Source organism: Ammodytes marinus (genome assembly GCF_949987685.1).
Source record: "Ammodytes marinus genome assembly, chromosome: 8".
NCBI classification, from domain to species: domain Eukaryota; kingdom Metazoa; phylum Chordata; class Actinopteri; order Uranoscopiformes; family Ammodytidae; genus Ammodytes; species Ammodytes marinus.
The window spans coordinates 12,304,793-12,322,487 of record NC_137212.1 but is presented as its reverse complement, the minus strand read 5'-3'; the positions used below and the strand labels follow the sequence as shown (position 1 = coordinate 12,322,487).

Below are 17,695 nucleotides of genomic sequence, written 5' to 3'. Positions count from 1 at the left end.
AATTTAATGTTAAGGATATAAATCTTTCAAAGATAATGCATGTTCTTGTTTTTTTTGTCAATTATGTTTGTGATCTGTTAAAGAAACAAAATATGCAATAATATGTTGAATATTTGTTTAACATTTTTATTTTTCAACCATTTTGTTCAGATTATCAAATATGATTGATAATCTGGGACAGCATGTTTGGGTAATCTGGGACAGTCATTTAAATGATCCAAATTGGAAAAATGTGCATTTACAGTGCTTAACTACTAATGCTAAGTACAATACAATAGCATATCTCATAAAATATATAAAAATATATGACCTATAATGTACAAAATTCAATGCATTAGGCCTACAGACTAGAATGGCCCCACAATGTCAGGAAAAGAGACCACGACTGAAAGACAATGTTTTGAATGATTGCAAATGGTAGATCAGTTCATCAAGTGTACAATGTATTTGACTTATTCAGCTTTCTTTGTGTCATTTTTCCACAATGCTTGTATATGACTTGTTGAGATTGAGGCTAAACTGCAGAAAATAATGTGATTTAGGCTTTTTTTTTAGGCTAATACAACTGTCCCAGATTACAACATCACCTGTCCCAGATTATCAAATTTAGGCAGAATATTTAATTTGTCACAAAGAACTCTAATAGTTGTGGTATATCTCTTCTTGGTATCATATCTACATTTGTTTTCTTCTGGTGTTGTAGAAAACATTTTACAGATTTCAGAAATGTATAATATGTTGAGATTATGTGTTAGATAGATATCGCAATAGGTCGCTGAATTCAAAATTGCGAAAATTGTCCCACATTACCCGAATTCACAGAATGCATGTGGAAAAGCCACGTAGGGGATATTAACTGAAAAAAACTCTTAAGAACCCATTTCCACTTGTCTTTAACATCTGATTGTTGTGATCTGATCACATGAATACTGCTCTAACTACAGGTGGAAACACTCTGAAGACGCATTGAGATCGGATCACAACCAGATTTGGAGGTGGTTTACGTCGCTTGTGTCCGATGCTTCCGCATTCAAATAGTAGTGGAAACAGCAATGTGACTCTTGTCTACATTAGGGACCTTCTACTCAACTGCCGCCCCCTGCCTGCGCGGAAATACGTTGAAAATGCATCACTGGCATTCATGCAGCTTTTATAGAAGCCTCATGAACTCTAATGTTTGCAACTTTCGTGTTTGAAAATCTGGAAGGAACCACATTTACAAATGAAAAAAAGAACACACAAGGAACCGTCAAATATAAATTTAGGGTTCAGGTTCAAACAGAATTCCCATAACAACATTCCCCTTTTTATATAAACTAGGCAATGTGGCATTTATACTTAAACTATTGAATTAATAACCTATAACATTTTTTTTAATATTAAATTTAACTGTGACTTTTAAAGTTGCTATAGCTTAATCTTTCTCCTGAGACAAGAAAGGTATTGTGATGCAGGAGACAATTTCATAAAATTGGATCCTCCCCCACTGTAAACAAATTTGACAGGTCCCTGCTGATGCTGGCTTTTTGTCAATGACCTATTGTGGCTTCAAATTCTTCTGATCACTTTACGATTGTTTCTGCAGTTCATTCATGCAGTGAAGAGATCTCCAATTTATTTTTGAGTCATATTGCCAAATATTAATCCCAAAATCACACCACTTTATACAAACTAAAAATAAAATCCTTTTACTGACCATTTGAGAGGAATTTAACATGACGTGTGAGTACATGAATAACTGAATTCTCTCTCTCTCTCTCTCTCTCTCTCTCTCTCTCTCTCTCTCTCTCTCACACACACACATACACACACACAGCCCACACTCAGTTCACCTAAATTTATCTGAAAGTGCATTGATACAGATAAGGGACATACCAGAATTAATTTCCTTTTCATATTTAAAAGAATTCTAATAACACCAGAAGGTTGATTCAAGCTAAAAGAAAAAAGTACACATTCCTTGGAACACCAGCCGACTTAGACTATGATGCAAAAACATTGGGAATAATTGTTGAATTGAGGGGGTCAGAACTTTAAAAAAATGCTTTCTGCTAGGGGAAATGCCACTCATCCCTTATTGGTATAAAACATAGTTGTCCTACACCTTTACTCTTAGTGGGGATTTTATATTCCCCAGATCTGTTGGTTCCTCTTCCTTTTCATTTGCTTCTTCTTTATGCACCTCCCTCAAAGGCACAAGCTGTGGTCCATATCTTGCAGTGTCTCCCTGCAAAACACACAGAAATTCTGCTTTTTAAAACAATAAGAACCAAAAACTGATGGATGCCAAGGGGACACACGTTGTGAACATGTTTTGATTTCGCAGGTTTCAGTTAGTCCAGCGCTCAGACTACTAAAATGTAGTAATTGTGTCATAAACACCTTGCACTACATTACATTCTTAACATAAGTCTTCTTCCAGCTGAATGACAATCCCTCATATAAAGTTCCAAGTGTTGTAAAATAGACATTTAGGTTATTTTCTTAAGTAATAATCAAAGATAATGATATATTCACAGATTTATTTACCAGGTTATTGCTATTGAGACTCGCAGGCGACTGCACCATATCCCAGCATGCATTGTGCTGAAGGCAGGGAAACATCCTGGATATTGATCCACTCTTAAAAACAAACAGCCAGCCAACAACATTCACATTAATGCATACAGTGTCATTACACTCATGGCTCCCAAAATGATCTATTACTAATATTAAAGCGGTTAGAATCTTAGTTGGCTTTATCCAGTGTTCCTACTTCCTTACATTTCTGCATTCTGTTTGGTATAGTAAAACAAGCGCACCAAGTCACAAGCTTGTCATATCATACTTACTCTGCGCTCTGATTGGTCATCTACTTCCTTTTTTTTCAGATCCCACCATATCAATCCCTCTTTAATTTGATTCCTTTTTGTTGGTCCTGTGTGTGACACAAACAATATAATTTGTTCGTTTTCCTGTGTGATGTAACACATTTAATTACCACATATGACAAGAGAATAAAATGGGCAACACAGAATCATGAAAACATTACAAGCTTTGGGTGTAGGTCAGTCTCAGTGTAGTTTCTTGGCCTGAAATCAAACAGCAGTTCTGAATAATGGTTTCACCGTGTGTCAGCATCTTTAGCATCTCACCTGTTGCATAGCTCACCATTAGCCCAACGAGCACGACTGAACTTGTCGCCATTGCACCGAAGTAGAGGTAGGATATAGAGTAGAAGTTAATCAGGCCCCTAGTTTTGAACAAGACAGGGAACGTTCAAATATTGTTGAGTTTAATTATTGGAACATGTATATTGTTCTATGTCAGGACTTATTTTATCTGACATTGTCACTCTATAAAGTACCGGTAACAGCAATTAAGAAAATCTTTGAAAAACAAAACAAGACCATGTCAAACACACCATTTCTTTAAGAAATTGATTTGTCTTTTCTAATTTATATTTGTGATTGTGATTGATAGAAGTCCATTGATATCTCCATCTCCTGGTTGCACTCACTGACCCCTGGTTATCTGGGTGAAACGGTGTGGAGATGAAGGGTTGGTCCTGCTCAAGGCTGCTGTTCAGGGTGATGTTGATGGCGCCACACTTGTCTGCGTAGCTTGGCAGCACACCCATGATGTCTTCACTGGGCGGCCAGAGAGTTGAGCCGACAGCGAGCCAAACAGAGACACAGAAGCCCACTAATAACCCTGAGAACGCCCCCTGAAATACAAGTGCAACTTTTAACAGAAGAAGTAGCACAACTAACACAAAGCGGAGGGCTTGCCAGATGTCTACAACAATCAAAAATTCCTTCAAAATGTTGCAACATCATTTCCCAACACCTGCTCACTGGTCAGTGGTACGATCCTTTTTGTTAAGAACACAAGGTTTTTCTCTAATTGAGAGAGTCAATCAATCATCTACAGCGTACAACACAAGACACTCACCAGCCTGTTTGTTGCTGGGACAAACATTCCCAAAATGAATACGCCCAGTAATGGACCACTGACCACACCCATGACAGTGAAGGATCCCTGAACAGAGAAGACAAAGAAAGTTATGGAAGAGCTACCTAAAACAGCAGTATACATGTATTACACAAGTTAAAATAAAGATTATACTATAAGTTAAGTCTAAAGTTGTATATATTATAAGTCAGAAAATGACATTTATTTAACATTTAATTATATTTTCTAAATAGTTGATCATTTCGTAAGCCACTTGCAGGGTGCTGCTATTTTAACGCTACATTTTACCATAGACAGGACATTGTACAATGCATTAAATAACATTCAATATAGTAAAAGTATACCTGAAGAACTCCCCAGTCCAGCAAGGAGGAGAGAGCAGCCACAATGATGCAGCCAATTCCATAGAGCAACGCTTAGGAGGGAAAAGAGATATAATACTGAAAACTGCAATATCAATAAATGTGTGATTGTCTTGTGTATTCTCCCCTGGTTAGAATAAACCTACACAGTCCTTTGGAAACAAGGATCAATTTCTTCTGGCTCATGTTGAGCAGATGAGGTCGCAGCAGATCCTCCATCGTTACTGCAGCCATCGCATTGATGCTTGTGGAAGCAGTGCTGTGAAGAAGACGTTTAGTCGACATCGCTGTTACTGAAGAAGGCAGAATGCTCAAATGTGTGTCTTCACGTTTGTTACTATCTAGAAACTATCAACTTTAAAAGTTCTAAAAAATAAAATAAAATAGATTTATTTATCTTACATAGATCATTTATGTAATAATGATCGTGTACCAAATAAGCCAATAAGACGGCACCGTCCTTAGGTTTCTGCCACATCATTTGATGTACTACCACTAAAAGCCGCCAAATTAAATATTTTTAAATTCTTCTTGTGGATTTAATAGGCTGGGATCTGTTTCTGTGGTATAAGAAATATTCATATTGTTACTTTGGTAAAAGTTCCAATCAGCCAAAGTAAAAATATACTCTATTAAAGTGTTTTATTCAAAATCCTATTCTTAGAAAAAGTAAAATGGCATGTTTCAATTTTATTATTGTATATTAAATTATTAGGGTTGTTTATAAGTATGCATCAATGCCTATAGTAAAATGTTACAGTTTTTGTTGCCAAGGTTGAGCTGGTTAACTATTTTATATCCAGTGGCATGTGGTTCGCAATATAAAGGTCAGGCATCTTAAAAGGGTCATCCCTGGGGTATTAAAAATTACTGTAATTGCATGACTCAGTTATATTCTATAATATTAGGAGAAATATTAAATAAGGTTTAGAGAAACAAAGTTGAAAATACCTCAGAGTCCCGCTGTACGCACAGGCAAGGAAAAGACCTGGAAATCCAGGGTAACTTTTGAATATTTCCAACACAAAGTACGGCATATACTGTATCAGATGACAGAGGGAGAGAGGGGATAGTGAAATGTATATATATATGTTAGTCAAATTTAAAAGTAAATGTATTTTGTAAATAATTATTTCTTCATATTTCTTGTTTCTTGGTGTCATGTTGCAAAAAAAATAAAAATAGTTTTATGCAGTTCATTTCAGCTATAAAAACCAGGAGGGAAATACATTTGTTAAAAGAACAACCTGCAAAATAATTTGAACCCTTCACCGTATCTCTATGCATAGATTAATATGTAATTTAGTACCAGATCAGGAGCAGAAATCTTCCCAGACTTCAGTGGATCACAGTGGATGTAATAAGCAAACATGACTATGCCACAGGTTGCCGCAGTGCTCACAATGAGGCACAGACCCACTTGGTTCACAAACAATGCCCTGCAATCAAAAACAAACATCATTCCATTTACCAAGGTTTACTTTAGGCCTTGTGCATTTTCCGCTTACTGCTTACTTGGCGAGTTAGGGAAAAGGACAACTTCAAATTTACCTGATGATTGTTTCCATTAAACATGTGATTTCAAGGAATTTTGCTGACACCATATTGTACATTTGTTATGCAATTTGTGAGAAATTAGATGTCTATTTATGCCTCGCATGTACATTAAAGGCTCGGCTGTCAACGCAAAGAGATCAACAGTATCTTTTCAGTGTTTGTGATTTGTTAAGTCTTTACTTTACAAGGCAATAGGGTTGCAAAGGGGTGGAAAGTTTCCGGTAAATTACCGGAAAGTTTCCAGAAACTTTCCACGGGAACTTTCGCTCGGGAATTTTGGGAATATTCAAAATTGGAAATTATAGGAATTAACAAAATGGCGGTAATTTAAACTATTTTTTTTCATAACCAACCATAAATCTAAACTTTTAAACACTATGTTTGGTCATAGGCAGACATCCATGCAAAATAATACAATCAAAAAACATTACATTTGAACAGATTTATTTGTAAGAAGAACTTTATCAAGTTGATTATTTTATGAACAATCAATAATTTCACTGAACAACAAAAAGATGAATGTTGAGTAAATTATTACTCATCTGTCTGACCCCACCCATTCAATAAATAAAGTCAAATCTGTCTCCGAAGCAGACAGTTTGCAGGTTCAGTGAAGCGATAAGTATTTTGCCCTTCAGGAAATTTAAGATAATGCAAATACCATGCAAATATTTTGACACCTAGGCAAATAATAAAACTCTTCTCCATGACATTAGCAAACACTTTATTAAATATTCCACCTTCTATCCAAACACAAAAGAATAGTAGGTGTATATTTCTCTTGTCGTCTCGTCTTTTATTTATCTGGGGCTTTAGCTGTATTATGATAGAAGCTTAGGGGTTTGCTACCTGCAAGGCATTTCTTCTGCCTGCTGTACATTCGCCAGTGCTGGTGTGTCAAACCTATAAATTGAATATGTCATCACCATGACATCAAATCAATGAATCCTCCCAATACACAGCTATCATAGACTTACTTTGTTTGCTTAACATCTTAACAGCCCAGTTTCACTGGGAGGCTAGCACAAAATCCCACTAAACTGAACTATTATTTGCAGAGACATCAACACTTAAAATATGAACTGCAAAAAAGTCTACACACTCACCATTGGGCCTGTCTTTCTGATCTACAGGAGATGTAACGCTGGACTTGAGCTTGGTTTATTCCGTACATGGACAGCCAAACCAATGTCCCGCCGACAGACAGGCTCCAGAAGGTATAGCGCTTTCGAGGGTCAACATCAAAACTGTTGGAAACATTATGCAAATGAGTGACACTCAATTCAAAACAGATTCATTCCATTATAACACCCGGAGTTTACAGGCAGATTTTATTGACCAATTTTTGCACAAATTGAATTGAATTGAAAACCTTTATTTATACAAACTCGAAAGGCATTGAGGTTCCCCTCATTTACAACGCCGACGAGCGCACAACAAACACAACAACAACAATAATAACAGAGTGACAGAATAAAACAGAGAAACACAAAATCCTAGCAAGATAAAAAAGATCAAAAGAAATAAAGAATTACAATAAAAGAGCTTAAAAAATTAATTCAGTTAAAACAAATGCAGTGGTGATGGTGAAAATGCTATTGAAATTGCTGATAGTTATATATTTTTGGAGCTTTCGCCATTATTGGATAGCTAAGTGCACATAGGAAACATTGGGAGAGGGGAAATGACATTCAACAATGGTTGCCTGCTGGAATGGAACCGGCAACTTTGCGATTATGTGGCATTTCATGTGTTGTGCACAGTAGTGCAAATACCATCTTTGAACAAGATGTGATCCTATATTTCCTTATTTAGGTTTCTGGGGTTATCCAGATATTTATGAAGTGAAATGGAGGGGGAAAAATGCAGGCCTACTCATTAAAATTAAGGCGTGATCCATTTTTGGCGATCTCAAGTACCAGTGCAGGACCTCCAACCAGAACAGTGCCGTGGATGAGAATGGCCAAAAAGCCCGAGAACATGACGACAATCTGGAACACATCAGTCCAGATAACGGCCTTCATCCCGCCCTGTTACAGACAGATGATGGATGAGACGGAAAGCAAACACACACAACATCTGGGACTTGAGTGAGAGATGTTCCCATAGTTCCCATGTCTACATTAATGTCTGGCCTGGGTGTTAAGATAAGAACTAGGGAGAGATGTTCAGACACTGCCTTTTATATACTGTCTATGGACACTGCCCATCCAACATGCACTTCGGCTGAAACATACTGTTTGTTAAAGATTCCCTAACTTAAGCGCAATGCAGGCTTTATGAGACTTTAAAAAAGAATGTCCTTACCAGTGTGGTGTAAAGGGTGCAAATGATCCCAGTAGAAAGCAGAGACACCCATATATTGAGCCCTGTAGCTGAAAAAATTAAAATAAAAAATGTAATGTAACACCTCATTCTTAAAGTACGTTTTACAGTATAAGATACAATAACAGCACATCACTACAATATAAATAGGTTCCATTTTCAAATGTGTGTTGTCGAAAGTCTCTACTTGAAAAGTTTAGCAAGTATGAAAGCTTTGATCCCCTTGCTAGGGCTCCTTTAAAACTACTATATTTAAACCTTCATTATGCAATATGTTCAGATTGGGATTGTAATTAATTGTTTATAATCAGCGTTTGAGAATAATTATCAGCTCACAAAGAGAGGTGTGTTGTTTTATTTATGCAGGTGTGTGCACACCTCTTAGGTAAAGGACCTTCGCTAACTTACAGTATTAATGTATTGGCATTAGCTGTAGGCAGCAACTACGCCATACGCATACATATATTAATTACAGCACACCCAAAAACACTGTGTGCTGAGGGGATTCCTTTAGACATGTTTGAATAAAGACATCTAAAGCAAACATGATGTTTTTAGTGTTGTGGTCAATAGACTACCGAACTCATCAACCCTATTTTGCTCGGTTATAGCCACCTGTATCTCATCCAGTTTCTGCATGTGTTGCTGTAAATCTTGCAGGGAGAGAAAATCTCTATGTGAAAGGTGAAGTGTGCCAGTTTAACAGTGACAACCCGTGATGCTGGGTATTTAAGGCCGATTTGATAACTAAAGTTCCGATGCCATCCGATGATGAATAGTGTTGAAGATTTGTGCGCAATATATGAATTCAGCGCTGGATTTTAAACTTCCAACATTTGTTTGTGTTTTCTGGTGGGCCCACTATGCAGTGGTGAAACATTTTTTTTGGTCGGGCTTTAATAGAGATGCGATAACATAATGCAAATATGCCAAAAAAGAAAAAAAACCTGAATCAGAAGAGGTTTGACACTATAAAACTCGTAAACATTTGTAATATCTAAACTGAATAAATACATCTCCCACAGTTTGCAACTATCCCTTCCTGCGGCCCTCCAGCTCCCGATACCTGTAACTTTCAAGCTGTCTGCCAATTCCACTCAAACCTTTCCCACGGGACTCCATTCTCTCCACATCGTCACACCTGTTCTTGTTTTCTTCCTCAGCCATTGTACCCTTTTCAACCGGTTGCTTCCAGTCCCTTCATGTCTACCTGCCTATCAACCGTCATTCCTGTCTGTGCATGTAAGCCAGCACTAATTAATACATCCACTGAACATGTCGCTCCCCTTCTTATACACTGGCTCTCATTGTCACTTAAAAATCTTATTATTACGTAACATTGACAGACCTTTTCTAAAACATACATTCCCTCTTGCTATCTGCGCTCTTCATCATCAGATAAACTATTGACTTGCCATAAACCAGTGGATCCGATGGGTTTTCGCCTATATGCTGCACCCAAACTTTGGCACTCTCTTCCCCCTAACCCTATACTGACTCCACCACACAATTCAAAACTTTCTTTCTTTTTTTAAACTAACTTGAACTGACAAAATGTATCTGATACTATATCAGACATCAGTTGTTGCTGAGCTGAGCATATTGATTATTGCATATTGCAATGTTGGATGTGGTTGATTTATATTTTGGGCTCTTCACTTTGTCCTTTATTGTATAATTGATGAAAGGTTACCTCAAGTGCCATTCATCTAATTTTTTATTTTTTAATTATTTTATTAGAATTAATAATTCAATTATTACTTGCAATAAATTAATACTTCACCACTCAACTTGTTCTGTCTGCATTTTGGTCCTTCCCCTGCTGCTTGCACCATGACAACATTTAGAGCTCATATTACTCTTAGTTTACTTAGCACATCCTGTTCTCAGCAAGAGAAGAGAGTTTAGGTAATCAGGTAGTCATTCTTTCACATGGCCTTACCTATGGACGGGAAAGGTAATAATACATAGGTTTTTATTGTTTTATGTCCAGCTAAACGTAAATTGTCAGGTCTTGTGTTGGGTGTCAAAATGCAGGAAATCTCTGACTACAAATACCTTTGTATACTGTCATATAGTTGTGCATTTGTAGAAGAAATAGGTATTATTGACTGTTAAACCAGAGATTGAGGGAATTACAACCAGCATCAGATTATATCTCCTACCTTGGTTGAGGATCAAGGCAGGTGCATAGATGACAATCCCCGTGTAAAGCAGCTGAGAAAAAAAGGACACAACAGAGACAATCACTCATGCTTTGTTTTGTGCAAACATGAAACATTGCCTGCCTGAAGTTCATTTTTAATTGGAAAACAGTTATTCAGCAAATATTTGTTTTTGGTGGAAACTCTTTGATGTGTGACAACCCCTTTACGATCAGTCAATACAACTTTGTCTTTAACAATCAGGGTATCACAGAGCACAGCGCTGACCATCTTACCGTCGCCAAGAGAAACTGGACACTACCCAGCAGCTGCATCCCTCTGCCAAATCTCATCTTCAGATACTGTGACAGGCAGAAGGCTGGAGTTATAACATGGATGAGTATCTCCATGGCACACATAACTCATCATTCCACGCCTCTTATATTCTTCCCGTTTAATGACCCACAGGTGCATTTAACATCGTGTCACAGAAGACCTGAAAACATTTGCACTGCACTATATTGGATATGAATACTTACTTCTATTTAAGGTATAATAGATAATCCTGCTTCCCTTCGGACGATAACACAAAGTAATATGTATGAATATGCAATGAGAAAATTATGTATTGTGTGTAATTGTCCGGAAGAATAATAATAAATAAATAAATAAATATATCTATGCTTAATTATTTCATAGTTAGTTTGCATACAGCCTCAAATTAAGCATTTTCTCTTTCATATACTATATATGGTGGTTTTAAAAAAACACCACCATTAAAAACAAATCAAATGTTCTTGCTCCTTGAAGAATCTATATATTTCTTTCAAATAATTAAAAATCTGATACATGAATGATAATAACATGGAGTAGTTGATGCCATTGTGACCTGATTTGTACTGGTGACGCCCAGACGAAAGAAAACTGGCATGAAGAGGTAGGCTGTCAGCAGGGAATTTATGCTTTGCCCGAGGCACATGTAGAGGAATTTAAAGCCATAGCGAGAAGCTTCAGCAGGTACACCCAGAACCTGGACCGCTGACATGAAACTAGCACAGAGCGACATCCCAACGGGCACTGCGGGCATGCTCCGACCCCCGGTGAAGAAGTCATCGGCACTGGCATCCCCGGGGCTCTTCTTCAGGGCCTGGAAGAGTCCAATGCCCATGGAGACAAGCAACATGGTAGCAAAGACTGCGTAGTCAGCCACAGCGAAGCCAGATGTGGATGGTTCACTCACAGTCTGCTCTTCCATGATTTTACTATGATGCTCTCGGCCTCGTGCAGTTTGATTGATCTGTCAAAATAAATTACAGTCAAGTGAGTGACAGCCATACAACGGTCCATATTGCTAGTTAGCAAATCCTACAAGGCCACTAAAATCACATTACCGTACATAGCCCCATTATAACCAAAACACATCGAACATGTTATCAACAACACAATGAGCCGACATCAATATTAGCAATAGTTAATAGCAATAGCAATACTCCTTCGCACTATAGGCAGTGCTTTTGCCAAACATGTTAGCCTATTTAAACATGTTTTCGTTTTTTTCCCACAGTATTATACACCGTCATAATAAACAGAAGTAAAATGGATAGGGTACTGCAGCTGAAATTTTGTCAATTGGGCTTCACATCTGGTAAACACTTTTAAAGTTGCAGGATAGCGTAAATAAGAAAACCTGAGTTTGTCACGCCCTTAATGTGTTTCAGCGTGCTGGAAGTTACATCTGCATTTCTTTCATTCTAAATTTGACATTTCAAAAGACTCACCAGTGGGGCTCCATTAATTGCAGTTGCTTCCAGTCAATGAAAGGGAAATGTGCTGACTTTCTCCTTCAATGTCAGAAATCCCTTCACATCCATACGCCCTCTCTAGCGCGTCAGACGTGCGCAAATTCCCTTGTAACTCCCTAAAAAAAAAAGACGCTCAGGTGTGTATGATAAGAGAGTCAGATTAAGTTTGCGTGACCAAAAAGAAAAGGATGGTCAAGTGCTGTTTAGGAATGCAGGGACCTGCTGAAGAATGGAAGTAGCTTACTTTCTGCAGCTAATCCTAAACCGTGTGTGTGTTCGTGCGCGTACGCGTTTCAATTATATCACGTTTACTTTTGTGTGTTCAGAAAAAAAGGTTACGCAAATACAGCTTTGTGTGTGTGTGTGTGTGTGTGTGTGTGTGTGTGTGTGTGTGTGTGTGTGTGTGTTTCTGTCTGTGTGTGGGTGGGAGTGTGGGTGTCAGGATGTTTTTTTCCGACAATGACCCTAATAAGTCGTGTTGTGGAAATGTTTATTACAGTCATAATAATTATGTGTTTATATAGACTAGTGCCATCTTGACTCTAAATATTCGTAAGCTAATCAACAACAATCCTGACCTTACCTTGATGGTGAAGGTTGTTATGTGCTGAGATCCTCAAACTGCGTAAGGAATGTATGTTTTGACCCAGATGGCTCCTGAGAACTATGTCTGTAAGATAACTAACAATATATCTGGAGGAGAATCTTGTAGTAGGCTGGAATGTTCGTGCGTAATACCTAGGGGGCAAAACCCCTTTTTTAAAAAAAAAAACAGACATGGAGCGTTGTAAAAAGTTGTTCACCAGAAATTATATCCAGGACCTTCCACGATCACAACCTGGGTGGACAACCTTGTCAACAAGCTGCTGGAAAGCTACAGCGGGCCGACATAGAGCAAATCAGTACCACTGTTTAAGCGAATGGGGGTGGGCTAATAGGGAATTTTTTAAACTTATATATATCATTATGAAACTTTGCAAGTTGATTACTGACATTAAAACAACAACTTTTTGTATTATAGTATTTTCCAAAAGGTTTGAATAAATATGAAAAATCACCAATATCTTACTAATGATGCGTAAATGTGCATATCTGCAAAGCCCCAAAATCTAGATGTTGGACAAAAACAAAGTCAATTTATTTTTAAATTTTGAAAACAAAACAAGTGTCCAACTGCCTGAAGCCTTTCCTAATCACAGTTCAAATTTTAACAATAACCCATAGAAAATACATTTTTTACACTGTTTTTTCCAAGGGAATGTCTAGCCGTTTCCTAAAATACCAGCTGGAGACTCCAAAAGGACACTTTTGGTCCATGGCACATGAAATGTGTAAAAAATGTATTTTCTATGGGTTATTGATCAAATTTGAACTGTGATTAGGAAAGGCTTCAGGCAGTTGGACACTTGTTTTGTTTTCAAAATTTAAAAATAAATTGACTTGGTTTTCTTCCAACATCTAGATTTTGGGGCTTTGCAGATATGCAAATGTTCGCATCATTAGTAAGATATTGATGATTTTTCATATTTAATTAAAATTTTTCGAAAATACTGTAAAACAAAAAGTTTTTGTTTTAATGTCAGTAATCAACTGGCAAAGTCTCATAATGATATCTATAAGTTTAAAAAATTCCCCATTAGCACATCCCCCATTCACCCCCATTCACTTAAACAGTGGTTCTGATTTGCTATGTCGGCCCACTGTAGCTTTCCAGCAGCTTGTTGACAAGGTTGTCCACCCAGGTTGTGATCGTGGAAGGTCCTAGATGTCATTTTTGGTGAACAACCTTTTACAACGCTCCATGTCCATAAAATCACTTTGCCCCCTGGGTATAATTAGATTTCACTATAAATTCTCTGTATGACCGCCTATCGTTGGTCATTTCATTTCAATCCCATTGCTTGATTGTTGTCATGGCCAACACCTGCATCGCTCTGAGCCAGAGGTGGTCCAAGGTAAGGACTGAGTGTGTGTGTGTGTGTGTGTGTGTGTCTTGACTTTAGAAATAAAACTGATTTGATGTGATTTAATAAACTGTCTGTGAGTGAGTGAGTGAATGAGTGAGTGAGTGAGTGAGTGAGTGAGTGAGTGAGTGAGTGTGAGTGAGTGAGTGAACTAACTGTGTGTGCGTGTGTGTGTAATTTCCTCTTATTAAACCAGACTCTGTTGATATTCTTTCTGTGGAGACGATGGTGAAACTATTGATCAACAGGTTAATAGAAAGAGGAACATTGACTCAACCTCTATACACTGACAACACCACGACAGAATATTTCATCAAGTTCCCCAAATATGAGTTCTAGAAAGTGCTTTAAAAGTATCAGGTATTATAATTATTGTTCATTTTAAAAGATTAATATAAAACACAATCAGAGTTGACTTCAGAAAATCTTTATTTGATCTTTTTCTGCCCTGATATCAAACATTTAAGCAACAAGCTTCAAATCAGAGAAAAGAGGAAATATGAACTTTGATTATTTGATGTTCCCCACATCGTTACAGAATAAAAGTTTCTATTCTTGATGTATTTCATGCCTCTGTAAAGCACCTTGAGTGGCCTTGTGTCTGAATGGGGCAGTATAAATAAACTTGCCTTGCCTTCATCTCAGGGATGCACAAAATGTTCTGCAACTGAAATCACCAAAAATGGCCCAAAAAAAAACCCTTTCTGTGTTTGACCGAATAATTTTTACTGAAAAATTAAGTTTTTTTTCATGGCGCGTGCAGCATATGGTTCAAATACACATGAGGTGGGTCGTGTTGATTTTTTAAAACCACGTGACCACCGGTGTTGTGAGCGTATTATGCCGGTAAATGTATGCACAGAGACGGCTCGGTGCAAGCTACAGAGACATTCAGTGCGTTTCCAATGAATGGCAAAAACATATTAGGAAGTCAGTGTTTCCCACAGGAAAATGCATCAATCTGGTGCACTTTGAGAGGACATTTTAGAGGCTATATCAAATCCTGAGATGCATAAAGAACATTATTTTTCAGATTTTTCTTAAACAGGCAGCACTCTTTACTCTGCAACTGTAAAAACAGTACAGTAGATTGGTCTGCAGACCTGTTATATGATGGAGGGGCCCATTTCAACCAATAAAGGGTGGATAGCTACTTTTTATGAACAATTTAGAATTCACACATAGAAAGCTTATTTCTGTATGTGTCAGGGGGCCTTTAAGGCCCCTCATGGAGCCCCTTAGACAGAGCTACTAATGCTGTTCTTTTTAACTTGCTTTTGTATTTATCCCCTACTAGTTGAGGGGCCCATGATGATTTCTATCTTGTTAAATTTTAATGAGTATCTTTATATTTAGGCTATTTCTTTTTGGACCCTGTTATTGACATGAGTGACTGAGCTCTTTGACTATGCAACATGAAAAGTTACTATCAGTGTCTCTGGCTTAGGGCCCCCCTGAGACCTTGGGCCCCTGGGCCTGTGCCCGGTGTGCCCGTGCAGTAATCCACCCCTGGTCTTGACCCATGTTTGCAAACATTAAAGATCTGTTCTATTTTTGTATTTAAACATTGTGTCAGCTCGTATTAATTGACTAAATTCTCATCTTTTAAAGGTTGATACTTCAATTCCATGACAATTGTCATTGTAAAAACAGCTTCAAGCTTTAAAAGATAATCTAATTTGAAAGAGGGACCAGGTCGACTCTTTTATTTGAGGGGCTACACAACATAATGAAGCGAGAAAAAGTAATAATTAGTTTGTGATTACAATGTGCACTGCTGTGACTTACTAGTCACTTTTTCGTTCTCTTTTTTTCCTGTCACTGTAACTGCAGATTGAGACTTACTTCAGAAAACAGGATCATCATTGATAAATTAGAAATCTGAACACTTAAAATATGTCAGATGACACGTTGATTAATGTATGGTCCCTGCATTGAAGGCGGGGTCAGGGATTCTGGAGAATGCTTGCCAGTATATTAAAGGCACTACGAGTAAGTCGGCACGTTGGCGACACCTTTGAACAAAAGCGGTAGTATTATTACGACGCCAGCTGTCGTGAAGCTGTTTGCTTGCTCGTGCAGGGCTGCAAGATTCAAATAATCAGGAAGCAATATGGTGCGTGTCCGTGTGTGGACTCATTTCGGCTCGGTGAGAGTGGTGGTGACACAGCATCTACTAATGCCAGTAAGTGCTAAACACTCCTGATTGCAATGAGTTGATGCATTGTCACCTCTCACGGAGCTGAACGAGTCTTTAGTAGGCTACCGCTCATTCATTTAGGAGTAAACACTGCAGTCTAGATTCACTCCGTGAAATTGTGTAGGCCTATACGTTGCTTGGCAACGCCCTCCCACCCGCCTATCACTCTCCCTTTTTTGCTTTTCTTCATTGCATTTTCTTTTTTTGCTTTGATGGTTCAGCCCCGTTATGAATTATGACGACAAATAACTGTCTCAAACAAGGCTCCCGCTCCCCTTCTAGGGTGACCAGATCGCATTTCCATTACTTTTCACACGTCCCGCAAATTGAGACGTTGTCCCGCATTGTTATTGAAAGTGAGCCCCCCTTTTTAAATGCGTGTTTTATAATCTGGTAGCCTATATATCCGATAGCTGTGTGGAGACAGCAGTCTGTGAGTGTGCGTCTCTCCGTTTGTCTCTGTGTGTGTGTATCGCACTGTCGGGGGGCTGCTGGGCTCAGTGGCTCTGTGAAGGTGCTGCCTGCTTCGGCATTTCCTTTCTGTTACTTCAAAATAAAAGCCAACTCACGTTTGTCAAGTGAAATGCTTATGTGAAGCCAGTGAAATGCTTTTAATGTGAAGCCGCAGCCTTAACTCTATTTGTTTAACAGTAGCTAACTTAACTGCTGCGCGCTGATCTAAAGATAGTGTTTTTTAATATAGAAAGCCGTGTCTCTGGCATTACCGGTGGTGACACGAGTTTATTTTGCTAAAGAAAACGGCACTTTGTCCCGCACAAACGTAGTCTTTGTCCCACATCTGGTGAATTGGGATCTGGTCTCCCTATCCCCTTCCCTCACCTGGAGCCATAGGCTTCTCAAATCGCGTTCCTGCGCCACACTGAAATCTGCGACCAATGCGGATATGTGACCATAGAGCATGCACGCGTGAACCGAAAATCGGACTGGGTGTACGACCAGATCAAATGCAGTAATAAAAACTATATAAAAACGTCTTTCTTTGCACTGATGGACTTGTTTGCTGTTAAAGGTAATTTATGATTATGAGAGGAAACATGAGGCTGTTTAAAAGATATTTAAAAGTTACTCGTTGCCGCTTTAAGGTAGTTGATGATCATGAGGAGATATTCACTGATTTTGACAAAAAGTTATTTTGACAACAAGCATTACTGGAGGCAGGACAATCAATGCACAGGATAGCATTACTGATAGTTCATCAAGTGCTACAAGAATGAATTAATGCTTTTTCATGCATGAGGTTATCCATAAATGATGATGAATTATACCCTGACCATTAAGTGTTACCAAAACCTTTATTAAGAGTTCTGACATTAAGGTATGTGCCCTTATTTATCAAATATAACCCAGACTCAATTGACTGACACGC

At 38.1% G+C, this 17,695-nt stretch overlaps 1 protein-coding gene across 1 annotated transcript; it reads right to left on the bottom strand.

Moving 5' to 3' along the window:
• Positions 1-113: 113 nt before the first annotated feature.
• Positions 114-12,357, bottom strand: slc5a5 (solute carrier family 5 member 5). The gene is made up of 17 exons (XM_080032314.1): positions 12,121-12,357; positions 11,232-11,639; positions 10,639-10,704; positions 10,364-10,415; positions 8,181-8,248; positions 7,749-7,903; positions 6,980-7,120; positions 5,626-5,755; positions 5,268-5,356; positions 4,463-4,575; positions 4,299-4,369; positions 3,934-4,020; positions 3,504-3,706; positions 3,135-3,232; positions 2,832-2,917; positions 2,530-2,622; positions 114-2,227 (listed from the first exon to the last, which is right to left on the bottom strand). Exons 2-17 carry the CDS (start codon positions 11,595-11,597, stop codon positions 2,099-2,101), a joined length of 1,947 nt encoding a protein of 648 aa, XP_079888440.1. The 5' UTR covers positions 11,598-11,639; positions 12,121-12,357; the 3' UTR covers positions 114-2,098.
• Between the last annotated feature and the right edge of the window lie 5,338 nt (positions 12,358-17,695).

What these genes read in the sequence shown, in the direction of transcription:
- slc5a5 (XM_080032314.1), bottom strand. Translation starts at nt 11,597, where the DNA reads ATGGAAGAGCAGACTGTGAGTGAACCATCCACATCTGGCTTCGCTGTG. An exon ending in TGCCTTGATCCTCAACCAAG is followed by an intron (nt 8,249 to 10,363) that starts GTAGGAGATATA and finishes TAATTTTTTCAG; the next exon opens with CTACAGGGCTCAATATATGG. An exon ending in GCACCCTTTACACCACACTG is followed by an intron (nt 7,904 to 8,180) that starts GTAAGGACATTC and finishes TGTCTGTAACAG; the next exon opens with GGCGGGATGAAGGCCGTTAT.